Genomic DNA, 23253 nt, shown 5'->3' on the forward strand with positions numbered 1-23253 from the left:
TTCAATTAACTTTTTTTTTTTTTTTTTTTGTAAAATTGTAAAAACGAAACAAAAAATCATGGAAGAAATCATGGAAGAAAAGTGTGCAGATAGAAGTTAGGACATTTTCTATTTTGTTTATTTTGTTTATTTGTAGATAACAGCTACAGTAGATATGAAACACCGGTTCTACACCACTTAAGTGAGGTTCCAGTGAGGTTCCAATCCTGCACCAGGTGGATCGTGGATCAACCCCCCCTCCTCAGGATCCTTACAGAGGTGACGTCATGGCTATTCTTACTACCCCTGTTTTTAGTTGGCTGGATTGTATTATAGTTCTCGCGGCACCTGTTTGGATATTGTCCTTTTTAATGTTGAACAAAACAACAACATCACGATTTTCTATTTTGTTCTTGACTTGTAATTATGTACATAATTTATTTTAATCAAAGACAAAGAGACTTATTATTGAGAGATAAGTCTTCAAACATGCTTTATTGTTCATCATATACTGTACAAACAAAGTCTGTGGAATACAGGCCATATATGTTGTTTTTTTTCTTCTGTTATCAATAAATTTTGATCTCAGCTTGCTTAGACTTCTTCCCACTTGGGTATTGACTTTACGTCTGCTCTCAATCGTTCTGAACGTCGTGGAGGTTTTACTACATCTTTATATTTATGAGCATCTTGATAACTTATCCACTTGACTGGTTTTTCTTTATTTGGTGGTGGAGTGGGTAAGAAATCTGGTGGGGATGGTAGAGTCTGTGCTTTGGGAGTGCTGAAGGATGCAGTAGGAGAGGGTTGAACAAAACTAGTAGTGGGTCATCGGCAACTATTCCGGCCATGCGCCGCTCGCCAAGTCAGCGGATATCATGTATAAAATAAAAACCACAGGAAGCCCAAGCTCTCTCAGGCCCGGACTTAGAGAAACAAAACCTTTTGCTACGGTATTCCTGTGCTTTGATAGGTATCCTATTACAAACGATGGCAAACGAGAGGATTCAAGCTTTATTTTGGTACCAAACATGCCGTATTTTGCGAATAATTTTCAAGGTTTTTGCTTCACAAAATGCCTATTCTTGAAGAAGGATCTCACAAATTTTCGTCTCAAATCGGAGCTTTTTGAAAGTAAAAAACGAAAAGTATAAATTCGTTCAATCGACCACAGATTCGACATCAGTAATTTAGAATGTGTGTATTTTAAGGATCGACCCCGGCAAATGAGATAACTAGTTCTGATTTTGAGAAATCCTGTTTATAATATTTGACCTTTTGTGTTTTTCTTGCAATTAAAAAAGCACATATGGCAAGAATGCTGTTAAAATCTAACTATGGAGACGAAAAGGTTTTTCCAAACAAATTAAAGTATGTTTGGTAAAAATCAAATGCTTTAATGTTATATATTGTTCTTCTACCCCGGCAAGTGGAAAACTGTTTGAACAGAAATTTATAAATTGAAAACTATCTTGACTCTCTATACATTTCTTTGTAAAATCTGACTTCGCTCGCTTAACACTTTCAAGCGACACCGCTGCATTTGAACGCGGGCGCATGACCGGAATAGTTGGCGATGTTTTAATGGAGTAAGAGGAACCTCGGTCAAAGTTGAGGATTTCGCTCGACTGGGTTCGAAAGAAGGGGTCCTAATTTTCGACGTTAACCGCTCTAGAAATGAAGGGGTCTTAGGTTTGGGCGTTACATCGAATAAGAACAGATCTCTTCCCTGAAGACCTATCAGTCACAGGACATCCGTCTTCAAGAGTGTTTCTCCATTAGCGGTTATTAGATTTTTCTAAAAATATCAAGAAACGAAAAAGACGAGAATCCTTACTACATGATGGACTTTTCACAATCCTCCTGGCCTGTTACCGACGACTCTTACAACCCCAACAAATGGACCTACGTCACTGAGAATGGGACAATTCAAAGAAAGTCATTGGGTAGGATTCAGTATGCCTCCTTCGTATTTCTACAGTGTGTTGGAAACGGGGGAGACCTTTTCAAGTTGTCTTCTCATGCTCATTAATAATTCATTAGTAAACCAGCCAATCAATGGTCTATTTTTGGGTCACATGATGTTACTTGAAACCTGGTAAAGTGCTGTGAAAGGAATGCATTCAGTCTGGAGTAACTGGAACAAAATTAATTCAGTCCTAGGATTGAATTAATTTTGTTCCAGTTACTCCAAGTCGAATAATTAATGAGATGAGAAGTCATTTCAAAGCCTCCAATATCGGACTGGACGGGATTTCAAGTCCGCGCAATTAGTTCCAGTCCTCGGCTGCGCCTCGGAATAGGGTAGAATGAGGCTCTAGGGCGCGTACAGGGTTTTTAATACCAAAAATAAACTTAAATCTTCCATCTTCATGATGATCACAACGATCACCCGCCAAAATTGTTTTCTTTGTTTTGAACGGTACTGATAAGTCAGCTAACGCCCTGATGTCCTTAGCATGAGGTTTTAGTGCTTCTTTTTTAGAGTTAGAAACTGGAATAACTCCTTTCAATAAATTATGGCAGACCTCACACATTACATGAACTTGGTCGAGAGTGTTGTATCAAGCAAAACTTTCCTCTGATGCTCTGGGCATTTAGTCAAAAGATGTAAATAGCCAAAGTTATCACGAAGTAAGACAGACATGTTTTCTCTCGGGATGGTTTGTTCAAATGACAATGGCAACGGAAAGAACCACCGTATTTATTATACAACTGGCTGCTTACTATCTATACTAGATTCTACACTAGATTCTACACTAGATTCTACACTAGATTCTACACTAGATTCTACACTAGATTCTACACTAGATTCTACACTAGATTCTACACTAGATTCTACACTAGATTTTACACTAGATTCTACACTAGATTCTACACTAGATTCTACACTAGATTCTACACTAGATTCTACACTAGATTCTACACTAGATTCTACACTATGCTAGATTCTACACTACATTCTACACTAGATTAATTCTACACTAGACTCTACACTAGATTCTACTAGATTGTTCTTATATCTACACTAGAATCTTATGTAGACTAGAATCACTGAATTCGTATGAATAGCGCTCCCTATAGGAAATGGCCTCATTCTTCGAAAGACGCACGATGACACGGTCCTGTCCTATTTTCGAAAAGCAGCAAAAGAATTTATACACTCATTTAAGTCGAACTCATAAGTTGGACAATTCGCAACAAAAGTATTGGATGGGTCAAGAACAAATGCGAAAAAGCAGTCATCGATTCAATCCGTACCCATTGCCTCAAAATGTTGAAGATCACACGAAATGTGACAGGTTTCAGTTACTCCATCCCTTCACAGCCATTGTGGCAGGGATGACCGGTTCCGGAAAAACGGTTTGGGTTCAGAATTTGCTTGAGTATGCAGCTCAAGTCATTAGTCCTCCGCCTCAGAGAATCGTATGGAGTGATGCTCAGTGGCAATCTGCTTACGACCACATCATGAAAACCATTTCTGGGATCGATTTCGTAAAAGGCATACCGCTCGACCTGGATGAAGATGATTATTTTAACCCTAAGATCAACAATTTGATTGTGATTGACGACCAAATGACAGAGACGTCCAATGATAAGATAATCATGAACCTATTTACCAAAGGATCTCATCATCGAAACCTGAGTGTCATTTTTCTTGTGCAAAATCTTTACTTTCAAGGAAAAATTATGCACACCTTGAGTCTGAATGCTGCGTACCTCGTCCTTTTTAAAACCCCAAGAGATAAACTACAAATGATGACTTTGGGAAAGCAGATGTATCCAGGCAAAACAAAGCAGTTCATTCAAAAGTACGAGGTCGCTGTACAACGCCCTTATGGATATCTTTTCGTGGATCTGAAGCCAAACACACCAGAAGAATGCAGACTCAGAACTAATGTTTTCCCCAATGATCAGACTGCTTTCCAGCCGAATCCTACGACAACATTATCACAGTATGGTGGAGAGTATGTTGCCCCTATGACACCCATGGCTAATTATTTCAAACGTCAAAGTTATTTACAACCACCCATACTCAAAACAATACAGAATTTAAAGGAACAGATGGAAAACATTCTTGTGGAACCCAATGTTCCCGCGGAACGGAAGATCAAAGAATACACTAGACTCTACAATCGATACCTTAATCTACAACAGCAACTTCCAAGCACTGTTGTATACAGACCCAAGCAGCAAACCATGCTACCGCCCTTGACTAGTGAGAGTCTTTCAATGCCATCCCCTAGTTTTACGACTCCAGAAAACGTTCCTTCAACAAGTCTCGCCAGCGACAGTGGCTATGTAATGCCCAAACCTAAGACCCATTCATTTCTAGAGCGGTTAACGTCGAAAATTAGGGCCCCTTCTTTCGAACCCAGTCGAGCGAGATCCTCAACTTTGACCGAGGTTCCTCTTACTCCATTAAAACCCACTTCTAGTTTTGATCAACCCTCTCCTACTGCATCCTTCAGCACTCCCAAAACACAGACTCTACCACCCCCACAAGATTTCTTACCCACCCACCCCCAAGTAAAGAAAAACCAGTCAAGTGGATAAGTTATCAAGATGCTCATAAATATAAAGATGTAGTAAAACCTCCACGACGTTCAGAACGATTGAGAGCAGTCGCAAAGTCAATACCCAAGTGGGAAAAATTCTAAGCTAACTGAGATCAAAATTTATTGATAACAGAAGAAAAAAAAACAACATATATGGCCTGTATTCCACAGACTTTGTTTGTACAGTATATGATGAACAATAAAGCATGCTTGAAGACTTATCTCTCAATAATAAGTCTCTTTGTCTTTGATTAAAATAAATTATGTACATAATTACAAGTCAAGAACAAAATAGAAAATCGTGATGTTGTTGTTTTGTTCAACATTAAAAAGGACAATATCCAAACAGGTGCCGCGAGAACTATAATACAATCCAGCCAACTAAAAACAGGGGTAGTAAGAATAGCCATGACGTCACCTCTGTAAGGATCCTGAGGGGGGGGGGGGGGGGGGGAGTTGATCCACGATCCACCTGGTGCAGGATTGGAACCTCACTGGAACCTCACTTAAGTGGTGCAGAACCGGTGTTTTATATCTACTAGCTACAATTACCGGAAAACGAGCAAAAACTAGCATGACGAACGAGCAAAAAAAGTATACTTGTTTTGTTATTGTAGTAAGAGTACTCGTAGTTCATACATGTTTTTAAAGTCTAATCATTTGAGAAAAAAAACAATAAGTATAGTGGTATTTCCTTTTAATGACACTGAATCTACAAAAAAGAGTTGATTATAATATATATATATTGGCGAAAATGTAGGGATGTCATTCCAACCGTGCGTGCATTTGGTTAAAGATGGGCATAGATTTAGAAAACATCGAGATCCAATCATCCAATGAGAAGCAAGTTTTGATTATGATTAAGAGTGAACCATCAAAGAATGACTTCTGAATAGCACAGGTGAAAAAAAGATAAGCAAGCACGTGAGCACATTTTTCATGCACCTTAGCAGTCACTTGGTAAACCTCAAGTAAATATTTCCTAGACATCAAAGATAAAAAAATTAAGTGATAAGCTGCTTTATTCGCATTAGTCTCACTCAGCATTAGATTCAATCGAGTCAAGCTATGGAATTCATGCAATTGATGAAAAACACTCACAAACATAGTCCCAAGCTTCTTGTTACATTAAAGCCTATTTGACTATTAAACATTGACTAGTATTTTTATTTCTCGGATTGTAATTACGAAACTATAAGAATAATACATGTTATAGTACTATGGTAAAAATAAATAAATATATTCCAAATAAAAAGAAGTTGTTGTGTATGTAAATTTAAGGCACGCGGTTGTAGCTGGTTTTTTTTTTTTTTTAATAAAGCAAGAAATTGATGCTTTTTGTTGATGATTATTCCTACATTACGTGGAACTTTTGGTGTAAATGTTGCGTATTTTCATAATTTTGTAGTTTGAGTCATAATTACACTCACGTTTTTGTAAACTAAATTTCGGATTTAAACGACTTTACGGTCATTTAAGAACGCGTTTTATATTCATTTACGCGAGAAATCGATGACTTTTTTGTTGCTAATTTTTCTAATTTACGTGAATTTTGTGATGTGTAAATGTAAGTTATCCTTGTAGTTTAAGTCAAATTTACGTCCTCGCCTTGGTAAAGTAAACTTCGGATTTAATACGACTTTACGCACATTTCACAAACGCGTTTTATTGTTCCATTAAGTCTGTTTTACCCTTGTCCTGAATCGAATGCTAGCGCAAAGCTGTTCTTTAATTTACGTAAAACTGACGTAAGTCCGCTCAAAGTAGTTATAAACGTAGGCATATTTTATTCAACTCAACTCATTTTATGAAATTTGTTCGTTTACAGTAAACTATATTCAAAACGATTTTAATCTCATGTAATTCAAAGACTCTTTTAAACCAAAATGTGGTTATATGTCTAATGTTTCAATTTATTTACTGTAAAGTAAATCTGAATCCCTTTCACAAAGCGTCACACGTGCGCATTTGGATTAGCTGGCTTTGCAAACTACTAAGAGAAAGAATCCCCGTGCCCCATCATGTGCACACTTTGATGCTATTTTTAGAATCTATTCTAAAAATATCATCCAATAATAACATTTACTTGATCGTTTGATTTTCTGCACGCGCTCTACGCTGTTTGCTAACGTTTTCTTGTGCTTTTTTTTATGTTCAAATGTACACATCTGCCCTCAAGATGACCACAGAGGTCGAAAGCTTTGGAAAATAAATGTAAAAATAATCCAGAAAGTTGAACAAATTACTATTTTAATTTCCTGTTGTATTTGCTAAGCTTTCGACGTGCACATTCATATTCAGGGCAGAGTCGAAAAAACGGCAAACCCCAAAAAGTAAGCAAACAGCGTAGAGTACGCGCAGTAAATGCGCGTGCAGAAAAACAAATGGTTTTAAAATAGTATCAAACTGTGCACATGATGGTTACAAGGCTATATAGGGGGGACTCCTTCTCTTAGTTCATATTCTCTTTACTGGGAAAATTAGTAACTGACATTTGTTGAACGTGTTCTGGATACTTTGCTCATCGGATCTCAAGTAAGAATAACCTCCGTTTATCTACAAATTATATTCAGCCTGTTCAACAACTGAGATTTGACTGAGTTGACGCTCAACAACAATAGCACGGTAGACTACAAATAAAGCAAAATATCCTATCCAGAGTAGCTCATGAACAATTTTTGTACCACTTTTGTCATAAGTCATATTACCGACTGTTTTAGTTTTCCTGTTTCGGAGTAATTGATTGTTTTAGAAGGGCACATAAAAATAAGCGAAGAACGAGTTCAGAATTGAGCTCAGCTCAACCGAAACTTCTAAGAAGAGCGATTTCAGAACTGATTTTAAACTCACTAAAAACTTCCAATTAAAAACGTCCAATGTTTCACTTTACATCAATAATACTGTTTACAATATGGCAATTTTTTCTAATAGTGTAGAGGTATTAAAAAGTGAACACATAGTTCCCACCTCTTGACTTTAGCGCTGTTTATAACAACACTCGGTAGGCCAGCCAACGTTTTGGTACTTTTTAGTACTTAGCTTTGAATCCCGCGGGTCTATTACCCATAATGCACCCGATATAGTTATATACTATATACTTGTTTTTAGCTAGTTTTTAGCTAGTTATATCTTTTTATTACTATATACTTGGTGGGATCATAATTTCTGCATATCGCTGTATATATATATATATATATATACACTCGATTGCAGAAACGTTGAAGTATACATTTATACATTCATACAGATATCTAATGAGATAAGTAATGCAAAATGACCATTTCCAACGCTTAGAAACAACGGATTTATAATCTGTACCATCTAATAGACAAGAAAAAAATATTTTGACATTGAATGAAACCAACAATAAATAAAGCGATTTTTCCGTTTTGCATATCAATAAATATACTGAATAAATTAGATATTTGTATAAATGTATACTACAACGTTTCTGCAATCCAGTATATATATATATATATATATATGTATACAGCCTTTTGCAAAAATTATGGCCTGCTTCCAATATATATACAAGTATATCAATAAAATATCACAAACGTCGGGATATCTTTCGTGATATTTTTTTCAGAAAGCCCTAGTGATAGACAACTCGAAAAAAATATCAGGGATGATATCCCATAATTTTAGATATGCTTTTGATATACCTGGCACTGTTACCCCAGGAGAAAATTCCATGGTAAATATAAGGATTTATCAGTGTTTTATAAATGTTAAGAATGGCTTCACGTGGGATGTAATGTCTTAGTTTAGCTATGATACCTATAGATCTACTTATTTTCTGTGAGATATACTGTAGTGTATATGCTGTTTCCAGGATAGCTGTGAGTCGATCAACACCTCTAGATATTTAATAAAATCTTTATGTTCAATTTTTACAATTTGTTTAAGTTATCTGGAAGATAGATGGAAGGAATATATGGAAGTTTTTTTTGGCTAGGTCTGAAAATTACGAAGTTAGTTTTTTTTTAACGTTTAACGACAACCGATTGGTTCGTAACCATTCCGACAGATTATCGAGGTCAGTGTTTACGATAGCTTGTAGTTCCTTTAGGTTTTTATGTTCACATAACAGAATTGTATCATCAGCAAATAAGTAGAACGAAAAGATTTTACTACAGTTCTGAATATCATTTATATAAATGAGAAACAGTAGTGGTCCCAAAACTGACCCTTGTGGAACTCCACAAGATGTTTTTTCATAATCTGAAATTGATTCCTTGATAGACACAGTGTGTTTACGGTTAGATAAATATGATTTAAACCAGTCATGTACGATTCCGTGAATTCCAAAATGATGAAGTTTAGTTAATAGCCTGCGGCACATCCAGAATTTTCTTCGTAAATACCGTCTGCGAAACATCGCCAGAAAGCTGGTTCTAGACCCCCCGCAAATTCAAATTCACATCCGGTTTGATAGTGTTATCCAATGAAAGTTCACGTTAAAATGAACAAGAACAAGCTTTCTGGCGATGTTTCGCAGACGGTATTTACGAAGAAAATTCCGGATGTGACGCAGGCTATTTAGTTAAAAGAATATTGTGATTAACCGTGTCAAATGGTTTTTTTTAGGTCTACAAATATCCCAATTGTATACTTCCCCAGATCCATGTTTTGATGTATTTTTTTGTAATATCAATATTTGCGTGCTGAGCAAAAAGTATTCAAAAACATTTACAAACGTTCTATTCTGTAAAAGCCGAGGCTAAAAAAGCCGTTAAATTAAGTAAGCATATTTTCTGCTCACCTTAAGCAGTTTTCAAGTCTGTTTTTTAGTTTTGATTTGTCCTAAATCTCCAGATATTCGATTTCAATGAAAGACATCCGAGGTAAATTTCACTAAACTTGATATTGTATTTGATTATCTGTAGTTACCTTTCGTTTTTTTTTAGTAAAAGAGATTCAAAGCCTAAAACTGTCGGCCTTGGAAAACTTTGTCGAAGAATCTTCCAAGAACAGTGGCGAGTTGTGTGCAAAATTCCTAAGTGGGAGAGTATGCTCGCGCAAAAAAAACAAAAACAAAAAAACAACAATATAGTGCATTTCGATTCGATTTCACTGCATGGTTTTTATTATGGGAGTAATTATCTTCATCTCGAATAAAAAATAATTGAAGATTTTCCCCCGATCTTATTTTTACCTTTCAGTTTCATTCAAATTGTTCTCCCTGTAACTTCCGTATTGGGAGCTCCGCTTTTAGGCAGTGCCTTAATATATATATATTAAAGTTTATGTAACAACGGGTTATGTTGAGTCATATATAATATGTGATTTATTCCTTGGTTCTCAATATTATTTCTAAAACCTTTTTCAAAGACATTGTAAACGTTTACGGCTAAACATCCTCTGTTTGGTAGCCTTTCTTGAGCCTCTCTTAAAGTCATTAGCTAGAAAACGCATTTAAAGACTTACCGCTGCTTGTCCTCTGTTTGGCAACCTCTCAGGACCAAATGTGGTATTATGAACCCTCTCAGAATCGTAGAGTTTCAGGGGTGTATTTGGGACGTACGTGATGTAGTCTATCATTGGATAATTGACAGACGCATGTTGGCCTGTCATCAGCCAAATGATTTGAGTGAAAGTATCAATCAGCTGCTCCTTGGTGTCGATCGTTGCAGGAAACCCGCGAAGCTGTTAGATAAAATATATATGCGTGTAAAACGTATTAAAAAGTATCAAAATGTAATTTTCAAGGATATAGTTCTGAAACAATTAATAAACTTGAATTACAACTTATAGTTAACTTCGTATTCGGCAAACGTGAAACTTGAAACGTGGTGAGAAAGTTTGCAAAAGGTAAAATGAGATGCGGGGAAGGGATGAAAACGTCGAGTTAAAATAAAACGTCGAGATTTGCCGTTTGTACTTAGGAAGGGAAAATGGACTAATATGGTTAATCCGTCTTTTTTACCATGACTTTTGAAATTCTTCCTTCGTCTGAGACCTCACTTGCAAAGTCTTGCACTTCAATATCTCTTTTCACATCACCATCTCTAGGATAATACCTTTAGAATCAAGCAATTTGGAATCAAATTTAATGACTTTCGCTAAAATAACTGAAATTTACTGTCGCTATTACTTCAACAATGCTAGTCACCAAAACCATAATATATGGTTGAGACCGCAGAAGATCTTGGGAAACATTTCATGATCCAAGTAATCAGGTGATCTGTGGGAAAACGATTAGCCAATCTATCAAATTGCGAATTACTTTTTGGGGAAAATAATCCTATGTGTCTAGATATTGATGTGTATAGGGAGAAAACGAAATGGCGGACAAGGAAAATACAAAGGGAAATTGTCATTTGGCCGATATTTTAAGGCTTTAAAATGTTTCTACTTTAAATGTTGTTCAGATGAGACTAGAGACATCTACTTTAATCGGTCAGGTTATTTTCCATCTATTTTATAAAAAAAATAGCGAACACCTAATCGCTCGCTCTTCAAGAAGCTGGCGAAAAACTTTCTTGGTTTCTTGATAAGATTTAACCTCAACCTCCACATCTTTCAGTGATCTTAGGTCATTGGAAATCTCTAGGATGCTTTAGAACTTTAGTTAAGCCTCATATTTATTATTTATAGTGTCTCATTTCAAACAAGAAAAATTTATTTGCTTGAAAGTCGCATATTTTTATCTTTTTTTCAAGATGGCCGCATTCAAAACCAAGTGAATTGAGCGTGCAGTGGTTAATGGGATTAATTCTTCTTTTTTTATGGAAACCATGTTTTGCGTGCCCAGTCAGTTCACCTGAATAGCTTTTGATGCAAACTGTAGTTTGAGGATGCTTACAAAAGCTGAAAATGTAACTGGTAAAAGATGTCAAATCCAGCAATATAGTTATATAATATAGTAGTTAAAACATGGAAAGTGGGACTACCCATAACCCTTGTTGGTCTCAGCTTTGTACCTTTTCAGGGGTCTAACGAGTATATATTTTAAGTGCAATCCAATAGCACGCGCAGAATTTTCCGTCGCGAAAGGGTAGTGAAGGGGGTCAATCAAAGAATTTCCATGACCTTTTCGAGACACTTGCCTATGGAATGTCATGGAACATCAAAAACTATTTCGTCGGGACGACAATTCCGCACGTGCTATTAAGAAGCATCGTACAGTCCTGTAATGTTATTGTTATATTATATTCATAGTTTATATTAAAAGGTATTGTTAGCTATTATGCTTACGCATCCACGTAATCCGTCATCATGAGTCGTATAGCCTTCTCTATCTCGGCTCCGTCGTCTCGGAATGGGTAATAGGGAAGGCGACGAGTGTCATCTACTCCTCTTCGCTATAAAAACATTCAGATGTTTAGAACAAGATACTAAAGCTCCGGGCTAATAAGTACAAATTGCATTACATTATTTGATAGATAATTCTGAGGCACACAAGTAGTATAGGGAATGGGGGTTCCAGCGCAATCTCAACACGGGCAAGACCCGTGTCAAAAATCCACCTACGGAAACAACCCACTCCAAGTGTGGTTGGGGGCAACAGCGCAAATATGTTAGTCTATATATGGAGTGCGAAGAATGTAAAGAGTTTGTTTATGATTTCTGTGTAAAGTGCTTGAAACCCAAGTTTGTACCTACTAAACCAAATAAGTATATTTGTTGTGGCAAGAAAATGCAAATAGAAGACGACACGTCAGCACAGTGTTACGAATGTGGTAAGAATATTCGTAATGCCGTGCCTTGTGCTACCAGGGAACAATATTATTCCAACGGAGGTCGTAAGAAGACGCCATACAAAAGAATAAAATACTTCAGAGACTGGATGAGTCACATTCAAGGTCATCGGCCGGTATATTTAGACGACGAAGTAATGGAAAGAATTATGAACCACTTAGAAGAGCCAACGCCACAAAGCCTACGGAAAACGCTGAAAAAATTAAAGCTAGGGAAATATTACAAAGCTATTCCCTATCTTTTGTCTGAAATTACCGGTAACTCTATTCCTGAGGTTTCTGATATGAGCAGAGCCGAGTGGATGTTTTGTCGGCTGGATAAGGATATCCCTTATTACCCTGACGTAATCTACGAAATATTTTACAAAATTGACCCCAACCACCCCCTGTTAGGATGGATTCCAAGGCGACTGACGTAATAATATGACAGCTGCGAGGCGGGGTTTTACTTTCACGTGGCGGAAGTGGCGTGCCTAGGAAGAACAATGAGTTGTTCACGTGTAAAACAATAGACAACATTCCGATCATGCCCCTTCGCCTTAACAACCAGCAAGTTTGAAAGTAGACTCGATATTCACTTTTAAAATCGCTGGTTGTTAAGGCGCTCAGGAATGTGCCGACGTCAATGATAGCTTCAGACATTCGATTACGCATATGACCCAGACAGCCGGCGTTCAATATGTAAATAGAATCCTGTTTTGCTCTTTTCAAAGTAGATGTTTACTGAGCAAGCTTTCTTTGAAGCTCTTCTTTTGCCTCCTGGTAGATCTTTTTGCGAGATTCCTCGGAAAGATCTTTTACGACTGTTTTTTTATTCCTTATGTCCGTCTTTAATTTCTCGTACTTTTCCTCTTCAGCTAAGATAAGCGAGAATTCTACGTCGTCTATCTTTCTGTCACGCAAAGCCTTTGAGACAAGGTCAGTGATAGTATTTACTTTAGCCCTTGACAGAGCTATTGTCGTGTCGTGTTTTGATATTTTGCTTGACAACTGTTTCATAATGCCCGTAGCAACAGCCGAAATAATACCACAGGCTGCCCCAACGCTGGCCAAAGGAACGCCAACGACTATTCCGGGTCCAGTAAGCGAAGTAGCAACGCCGGAGCCCGTTAACACAACAGATATGGACCCTGAAGTTATCGAAATCTTATGTAGCGTACTCCGGGCTCTGACGTACTTTTTTCTAACTTTTTCATAGTGTTTTGTCTGCCCTTCCAAGTAAGCCAGGATTAAGTTCGCTTTATTCAGACGAAAGTTTTCAGCGTTTAATTCGTTAGGTTCCTTAGGAAGTTCAGGATAAAGTGGAGGCGCTGATGGTATAACATCCATTATATATACTAATGTACGACGCTTTTGGGAATGATATTGAGGAGCAGCCACATCACGACAACCGGGATTACTGGAATTGGAGAGCATTTAGGAAGATGTTTCCACATGCAGACCCCAGTAAGTTCGAAAGAAGACCCGATGGTATTTACTATAACGGCTCTAGGATGTACAGCAACGAGGATTTGAAGCCTACGCTGGTTAATCAAATAGACGATCAACTGAAGCATTCGCCAATGCATAAGCCAACGCCAGCGCCAACGCATGTTGAACCCAGTTGGTCAAAGGAATTATTGCTTGGTACCAGTACTTATCCAATACCCGCAGTTTCATTTGATAAACACCCAAGCTTGGACCTAACGCTGAACATGCGGATTTTTAACAAGCATTCCTTTCCGTTAAAGGTGCGGGATATCTTCAAAGACGTACCCATTATTCATACCACCGCTAAGGAATCTCATGAATGGTTAAGTGGTCCTAACATGCGTTATTGGCCGCAGCAACTAAACTTTGCAGTTTGGTGTGCCACTAGCGGCTGCGGTGTAAGTGCAAACTTGATGAAGAATTCAATATTCATGTTTCATTTTCACTTCACGGTTAGAAGAATACTGCATGAGATGGGCGTTACTGCGCTGCCGGGAGATGCCACGTTTTATCCAAGAGATAATAAATACAGCGTGCCGGCTTATGACAGACTTTGTAAGGAGTTTGACGTTGTAGGGAAGGATTTCCGATGCACTGCCGGCGCTAACAATGGCTTGGGGCATATTTGGGCTTATTGGGGGATTGGTGGACACGAGCTAAGTGATAAGGAAGTTCATGCGTTGAATCTACGATGGAACACTGGGTATCACAAAGAAACTCACGACAGTAGCACCTTCTTTGAACCAAACGCTAAGACCACTAAGGAAGTCAGAGACGGACCTCTGTTCAAAGACGAGGGCGGTAAGTATGCAGGGGCTAATCCACTGATTATCAAAATTACCAACGACGAGCAAACAAAGCAATATCTTAATTTCATACCCCCAGAAGGTAAAGGACTAACTAGAGCCGGCCTTGCCCGTTTGAACCGCAGCATAGAAGCTTACGTGTATTCTATCCTTGGAGCTCAGGTAAACACCCGATCGAGCATAGTGGGGAATACAGGCGCCGCAGAAGAGACGCGAGCCGAAGCCTTGATCTTATTTGAAAGTTCAATCTTGGAGGGCGACATTAGCAAGGGCGTACAGCGTTACCAACTAGCTATACAAAATTCTAAGGCGAGGTTGGACTATGCAGTAGCCCCGGGTTGTTGGTTAATGCCCAGTAATTTATCTATAAATACTGGTTCTGTAGTAGGATACAACAACAAACTTCAACGAGCTACTAAGGATATGAAGTTTGGGGTGAATGACGTGAACTCTGACACTCTTAGGAACATTCCTCACTTCGTGGAGAAGCCAAAAAAGGAACACGCAGAAAAACCCGAACCAAAGAAGAAGCCCCAAAAGAAGGCCCGTGTTATGCCTACGATACCCGAGGAATACGACCATAACTTACTAAAAGCCGGCTTAGCAGCTGCGAGCGTTGGTCTGAGTTATTATATATGGCGATGAACAACCCCTACGTAGCTGGAGTAGATTGTGTCTATACGACTTACACAGGTGAGAAAAAATACACCCAAGCATCTTGGGTTGATGTCACGGGTATGTCCGTGCATTTAAACTACTCAGGAAAAAAATTGATATTATGCAGCATTTCTTTTGGGGCCGTTAGCAGCGCGAATGTAGGATTTCGTTTCTGCGACGACAACGGAGTATTACAGCCCATGCGCGTGAAGACAAACGACAGGGAGCCCACGCATTTCTCAGTAGAGCCGCCAACGAATAGCTCTGAGAATCTTTCCGTTTGGACTTTCCACATGGTTGCTGATTGCCACGGGAAGGTAAAGCTGCAGATAAGAGTAGATGACACCGCGAGTGTTTGTATGAATAGCATACATGACCAAAGGAATTACGTCTATAACCACATGACCATCAGCACTTTGACGGTGGTTAGTCTTTAGGAGGATCTTTGATCCTTGAAATATATGAACCCACACGTGAAGGAAACTTATTACGCCCATCTCGTAGATGAAGAGGAATATGACGACATCGCTTGGCATGACGTTGGACTGTGGGTTGAGGTTGGGGGAACTGCATTGGTCATTTGCACTATTAGCATTAATACAAATAAGCATGCAAACGTGGGGTTTAGGCTTATCGATGAGAATAATAAGCCCCTGCTTCCTTATCGAACTTCAACGAACACCAGGAAAGTTACCCATTTTTCGATGGAGCCCCACACTAGGTCCTCTGAAGACCTAACGCCAGTGACTTTTCATATGCTAGTCAATTGTAAATATGCTAAGCTACAAGTCACTTCTGATGACGGTGAGTTTAGGATAAATCGCATAGGTATCTGGCCTATTAATAGTGCAGCCTGGAATCATAAGCCCATTTCTACCATGAGTGTGTTGCCGTTGGTTCCAAATTACCAGGGCGGTGCTAACACCGTCTTTCATTATCCTCAAAGCAGGGCACCGCCCGATGAGAAGATCAAGCCTTCATCTTCTTCATGAGGACCACCCCAATAGCGACAACCAAGATCCAAATGTTGTTACCCACGAACTTCAACAGTTCTCCGCCGGCCCTAAGTGCCAAGGAAACAACCGAACCCAGCAGCCCAGGCAAACCGGCTGCCATCTTTTTTCCTAAGGCCGTCAGTCCATTGCCTAATTTTTTTACGCCTGCGCCTGTAGCCTTAAGCGCGGATAGGATAACTCCTACTACGCTCGAAATAGCAACCGCGAATGCCAGCGGAATACCATACTTCAAAAGGGCTCTTTTTACCTTTTCCTTGGTGGTAAGCCCCAATTCTCTTTCCAGGTTTTCCTTTTGCGCCTGTAATTCCGCAAGGCGTACCTCGAGGGCCTCCACTTCCTTTTGAGCTGCTTCCCTTTCCTCTTCGGGACGGGTTTGGTCGTTGATTATTTCCTGCTGCCGCCCTATTTGCCCCTCCAGGTCTTCGATGGCCTGATCTCTTTGCCGGATTTGTTCTTCCTTAGTGTTGATTTCGGCAACCAACTGCCGCCGTTCCTCCAAAGAGCCGGTTATGGTGATATGCAAGTTTTTAGCTTCTTCCTTGCTCATATCCAGGTCTTTTAGAGCGAGATTGAATGCGTGTCGGGCTTGGTCTCTTTCGTCTAAAGCCGTTTCAGCTTCTCGCTTGAATTGCAGTATGACTTCGTTCTTGCCCTTGATTTCTTTCTTTTGAGCATCGGTTAGCTGCCGTATTTGTCTTTCGTACTTTGCTTCCTTTTCTTTCAACGTTTCTTGTAGTTTCTTGGCGTGTTTTTCTAGTGCGACCCGTTCATTCAGGGCTCCCAACCTTTCTAACGCACTTCTGGTAGCCAGTTGAAAGCCTCTTAATCTTGCCACGTTAACCATGACCGAGCCATTTTCGTCGAAGAGGATTTGTGGGTTGGTCCAGCGGTTTTTGTCGGGATATCTCATGTCTTGGACGCTTATGAGGACTTTGTTTCCGCGTTCTGTGAGCCTTACGTCGTCGGCCTCGAAGTGGGAATAGCGCTGCGTTAGCTCTTGCGTTGCCCACTCTACGGTTTCCCGCGCGGTTGCTCCCTGCTCACCCATGTTTCGAAGTTCTATGTACTCGGGGGCGGACTTACCCGGGTTCTTTTCGTGCCACATGCGATTCAAGGAGGTCTTGAAGCTTTTCCACCTACTGCCGTACGTGTTTTCTAGAGCCATGTCGTAGATTAGGGGGTCGGTTTCCGCGCCTTTAGTCCATGCGTCGTATTCTTCGTCGTTAATGTCGACTTGACCTTCTTCGGTGGTGGGGTCAAAATCACCTTCTACTTCCATTATATATGATAAGCTCAAAGTTAAACCCCAACGTATTACCTAAGCAGGTTGGCGGACTAAAGGCAGAACGCACCTTTCACCGTGTCACCTTTACCCCCAGCAGCGCTAAGCCAGGGGAAACCCTGTACGTAGGCGTGCCCCGCCTAACGGATAACCTAGTCTTAGTTCCTGGCACCCTGGCGCTAAGGTTTGACCTAGCAATACAACCAAGCACTGCGGACGCGCGTCACGTTGTCAACGACCTTGGCCGCAACATTGTCTCAAAGATGTGGGTGAAGTTCGCAGGGGAATCCCTCTTGGACTTAAATAGGTACGATCTGTATACCACGTACAAAGACTTATGGTTGACTGCATTTGACCGCGCGCAAAGGATAGAGCAGGGAATCGCCAGTGATGCCATACGCAAGGTAAGAAGCGCAACCTCTGGCGCCTCAGGAGAAGACGAAATAAAGACAGCTTATGGCACTAAATATGTCGTTCCATTAGATTTCGAAGTTATCACGAACCACGGTGCATACTACCCAAGGCAGCTAAGCGAGCTGCAGTTCGAAGTAACCCTAGCAGACACTACGAACATCCTACAGGGAAAGGACGTAAGTTCCTCAGCCGTCCACCCATACTCCGTTACTAACTTAGAGCTGCAGTATGAAACGGTATACAGCGAAGACTTAGCCCGTAGCGCCGGTATGGAATACAGCTCCGGGAAGGCTTTCCTTTACGATCACGTCGTGATGTACAAGACGTTCAGCTTTACAAATAACGTCGAAGAGGTCATCAACCAAAGCATTAACCTTCCCAGGCGCAGCCTCACAGGGATAATGTTGCTGTTCGCAAAGACATACACGGCAGGATTGCGTGACTCTGAGGCGTTCTTTAATCCTAACATCACTAACGTAGGCGTTAGCATTAACGGAGTGCCTAATAAGGTTTACTCACAAGGGATAAAGCCCGAGGACATGTACCGGGAAGTCGCGCGTAAGTTTGGCGACCAAATTGGCCCAAAGGAATTCTTTAAGGATAAGTATGCGCTGTGGATCGACATGCGCACGACGAACGACGAAGACCTACATGGTCAGGGATTGCGGCTGGTAAATACCCAGGACGGCATTACGTTGGAGATCAAGCGCACCAAAGACGCCAGCGACACTACTAAGATCAACGCATATATCTTCGTAGTCTCAGACGCGCAACTGAGTGTAGAAATGAATCAGCTAAAGAGCGTTGCATATTGATGACTCATCCTTTTGATAAAAAATATCGTTGGTATATAATGCTTCGCGTATTTGAAAACAACGAAACTAAACTGCAATGCATAGTGCAAGGCGACAAGCTGTACTTTAAAGCAAAGTCAGTAGCAGGAGCCTTGGGCTACGCTAACTCTCGGGACGCAGTTAGAGCACACGTTTCAGAGGAAAACAAGGTAACACTGGGGTCTATAAAGGGTGTAGGGCTGACCGACACCCTTAATGCACAACCCAATGCTGTATACTTGACGGAGGAGGGCTTGTATGAATTAGTATTCGGGTCAGAGAAGGTAGCAGCTAAGGAGTTCAAAAAGTGGGTGTTAGGCGACGTCCTACCCACCCTCAGAAAGACAGGTAAATATGACATGGAGAAGCGATTCGACGGCTCAAACCCAATGGCATTTAAGATAGAAACTGAGGCAGACATACACGACAGAACCGTACACAGGGTGCGTAGGTTCTACTCGCACGTAATCATAGTTCCAGGTCTTGGAGAACTGCAGGACACCGCAAGTAAGCGCATTAAAAGCTGGCGGAAAGGCTACCAGGCAGGCCAACCCGATCTGCTGATCCTTAACAACCATAATAAATACAATGGATTATGCATAGAATTGAAGACACCCAAAGGCACCGGCGTATTGTCCGAGAAACAAAGGGTAATGTTGGAACGATATGAAGAAAATGGATATTTAACCATCGTAAGCAATGATTATGATCTACTTTGCAGGGAAATAGACGAATATGTTGCCGGTATTCGCATTCCTTGCCCTTGGTGCATTAAGGCATTCAAAGGTCAAGACACTTTAAGCACGCACCTTAAAATATTTCATAGGTATAATGATTCTTAAACAAACATACTGGCGAGATCTGCTGCAAGGCGTTTCATACCGAATAAAAAACTACGTCGCATTCGAAGACATCGACCGTTTGAGGTTGGTCTTAGAACGCGACGGTCAGGAATACAGCCTTTGGGCGCCTGACTGTGTGAGATACATACTGCAGGGTGAAGAATATACACACCTACGCAGTCATGGTAAGGTAAACGGCCGATGGAAGTTTGACATCGAACGTCGAGCGGAGGATAATCCGTTGTGCGACTAATCCTCTTCATGGGCGGATAAGTAGTCATCTGCTGTGTCTGCCCTCATTTTTTCCGCCATTTCATACGCTGATAAGGTAATAGTCACACCTCCTAGGAACGCTGCGATGTAAGGTAACATTATACCTTAAGTAGATTCCACTCTTTTCTTACCAACAGATAATGATCTAAGGGCTTAGGGCCATCGTAAAGGCAGCACCAAATATGTTGGCCGCTACGTATACAGCCACATCGGTCGCAGATGCCATCCCAGTGTTCCCTATTCTCCCACCTTACACCCTCATAGTCGTCGAAGCATACGAAGTCTTCGTCGATCTCCTTCTTACGTCGCGTGAGCACCCGGCCGGTTTCAAGGGGGCAACATCGCTCTGCTAAATCGCCGTGGGTCTCGCAGACCACATCTGTGAGGTCATAGCGACGGCAGCGGTACTTATGCCAGTTTTCTTCGAAGAGGGGTTCATCGCATCGGCGGCAATGACCTTTAAGGCAGACTCTATGCTCGCGGTGATATCGTAGGGCCTGTACTGTGGACAGTTCCTTACCGCAGTCACCGCAAACAGTGCTGATGGTCTTCTGACAGACTTTCTTGGAAAGATGGTATTGCAGTCGCTGCTTGCTACTAAAAGCTCTATCACATTGCACGCACTTCATTATATATACCTTATTTTTTATTGTTAAATTGTTAAACCCTGTAAGAGGGTTTTAGGATAGGGTCTATTATTTCTTGTTATTTTGTTAAGCCCCCATTAAAAGATGAGGTATCATTCTTTCTCATCGTTGAAACCAGCAAAAAGATAATCATGTTAACCATTCTTCGATTACGATGATTTAACAAAATAACAATAAAAAATAGGTCCTTACTTGAGACCTCTTTGCAGCATTTAACAAAATAACAATAAAAAAGAAAGACCTATGCTAATTCCTCTTGCTGGGGCTTAGTAAGATCTTCTTTGCGACCTCTTACTCTTCTCGAACGTCGTCTAAAGTCCTTTGTGCTTTAGTATCCGCGGGACACCAATGTCCAACGAAGTCTTCTTCAGAGAATACCTTATTACAGTGACAGCAGCTGTGTTTCTTACGAGGCGTCGGAGGGGTAACGATGATGCAGTCAGCAGGTAGTTCGCACGTAATGCAGTCCATATATCTATGGGGGATATCGAATGAAGTCCTTAATGGACTCCTTAGCCCAGCCCGCCATTGTCAAAAGCGCGCCAAACCGTTCTGCACGCTTCAGGCCGCACATTTCATCGTACAATTCCTGTACGCGCTCTTTTAACCGGTCTATCTCTTCCCTTTGCATTTCTATGGTGTCTCTTTTATCCTTTGCGTCGGCGGTAATCCTTCTTACTGCTTCCACTGGTTCCATCTATATATGAACCCAGATCACATGCCTTGTAACGCTCTGATAGTAGGACCCACCGGCTGCGGAAAGACCCAGTTCATCGTGGAGCAGCTATTAGGACCCTTTAGATACCGCTTTGACTACATAGTGCTGCTTTGTCCCACCTACGTGAATAACCGCACCTGGACGGGCATAGGAGTGAAAGATGACGACTTTTTCGTAGATATCTTAGATCCTAACGAGTTATCCAGCCATTTGAAGTTCTGGCACAAACAATTCCCTAAAGATACACAGACTTTACTCATACTGGATGACATTGCCTGTGGGGACGACGTAAAAAAGCGCACCTCTGAATTAGTGAAGCTCGCCTTCAGCGGTAGACACGACAATATCAGCGTTTGGTTGCTTTCCCAGCAGCTTACCAGCGTCTCTAAGCCCTTTAGGGAAAACATAGGCTCTCTCGTAGTATTTTATACTCCGAGCAAGTCTGACCTGGAAACCATTTTAAGCGACTACGGCGGTGAGATAAGCAAGGAACAGCTGCACGAATACATGCGGCATTTAAAAACGCACCAACATTCCAAGATGATCTTCTCTTTGAGGTTTCCGTATTCCATTAACATATATGGACATTGAGCAGCTCATAGATGAAGTCCCCACTCAGTTAGATGAAAGTAACCTCAAGGAACAACTTAACATTCTTGTGTCTTCTGGGAAGTGTAAAGAAATGATAGGTAAGGAACTTACCCATGAGCAGGTTAATAAGCTGTCAGAAGAGGAAGTTAAGAAGTTCCATAAGAGGTATGAGGCTGCCCTTGCAAGTAAGACCACGGACGCCGTCGCAGACTCCGCTATCCGACTTGCCACCAAGCTTCTTGGACTTGCGCTGCCTATAGACGACGTGGAGCAACTGCGGAAGGACATAAGCGAGGACTACGTTATCGCCCAAGAACTTAAGATAACCTGCGGGTGGTTGTCTTTGAAGTGCGGTAAGTTAATGGCAGTCGCCTCTGCGGCACTTCACGTAGCTCAGCACGTCGACTTGAAGGAGGTACTAGGTTTCTTCGGAACATCTTGGAAGGACTTCAAGAAGGATAGAGAAGTCGAAAAGGTCTTCCAGGCGGCACTTGCCGAGGTACCTGATCAAGTCGCCTCAAGTACTTAGTCAAGTCGTTGTCAAGTCACCTCAAGTACTTAGTCAAGTCGTTGTCAAGTCACCTCAAGTACTTAGTCAAGTCGTTGTCAAGTCATTGCCAAGTCATTGTCAAGTCGTCATCAAGTTACTTGTCAAGTCCTTCAAGTCCCTTAATATAAGATGAGTGGCACCGAAGAACAACCACCCGTAGAAGATACCAAGATTACCAAGGCTAAATCTCCAGGCAGAGTCGCTGCCGGAAAGAAGCTCGCGGAGATGAATAGGAAGAACAAAGCCAAAAAAGAAGAAAAGGTGGAGGAAAAAGAAGAGGAATCCTTTATCAATCCTGGGTACGTCATTGGCGCGTTAGGAGTCGCTATAGCAGCAGGCAGCCTCTACTTACAATGGCGGGCTACGAAGCCAAAAGTAAAGTGGGAGGCCGCAACATATCACGCACCTGTGGAACCGGCTGTTAGAAAAAGTAAGATCCCTGAAATGGAGTAGATTTATCACCCGCGGCGACCTAGATTTTCCTTCTCGCTTTGTAATATAATGTCAACCGCGTTATTGAAAACTGTTGAAGAAGCAGCTATTATTACTTCCATCGTTGCGGGTATTGGTTGGGTTGGTAAGAAAGTGCTCAAAGAAGACTTTACTGAAGACCCAAGCAGGAGCTTCGCTAATTTTGCTAAAATGACCGCTGCCGTAGGCGGGGCTATCATGGTAAAGGATTACCTACGGAAGGAAAAGTACCTACCTAATGTATAATGGTTAGCTTAGTCGCAGGTGGAGTCATTGCAGCTTTAGCATTTACAGGAGCTAATTATGGTGGTCAGTATTTGGATAGATTAGTCAGAGGCGACAAAAGCGGAGATTTGGCCGCCGAAAGGAAAAGGCATGATTTAGCGCTGGAGAAATATCAAAGGGACGTTGCAGCTTGGAATGAAAAAAGACAAGCTTACAG

The 23253-nt window shown here is 41.0% G+C and overlaps 2 protein-coding genes across 2 annotated transcripts in view; both read right to left on the reverse strand.

The window, feature by feature from the left end:
• LOC116304961 (polyunsaturated fatty acid 5-lipoxygenase-like) overlaps nt 1-10092 on the reverse strand; it is a 44611-nt gene extending 34519 nt beyond the window's left edge. The window contains exon 1 of the mRNA XM_089032399.1: nt 9969-10092. The gene's annotated coding sequence lies outside the window, so the exon portion shown is untranslated. The remainder of the gene's footprint in view (nt 1-9968) is intronic.
• LOC116290907 (uncharacterized) overlaps nt 9957-23253 on the reverse strand; it is a 29217-nt gene continuing 15920 nt past the window's right edge. The window contains exons 8-9 of the mRNA XM_089032163.1: nt 10468-10561; nt 9957-10187 (exon numbers count right to left, since the gene is read on the reverse strand). Coding sequence (XP_088888289.1) covers nt 9957-10187; nt 10468-10561 — 325 coding nt within the window. The remainder of the gene's footprint in view (nt 10188-10467; nt 10562-23253) is intronic.

This window comes from Actinia tenebrosa, unplaced genomic scaffold, assembly GCF_029948245.1.
Source record: "Actinia tenebrosa isolate PJP-AT-01 unplaced genomic scaffold, QUT_ActTen_1.0 PGA_scaffold1__47_contigs__length_23844297, whole genome shotgun sequence".
NCBI lineage: Eukaryota > Metazoa > Cnidaria > Anthozoa > Actiniaria > Actiniidae > Actinia > Actinia tenebrosa.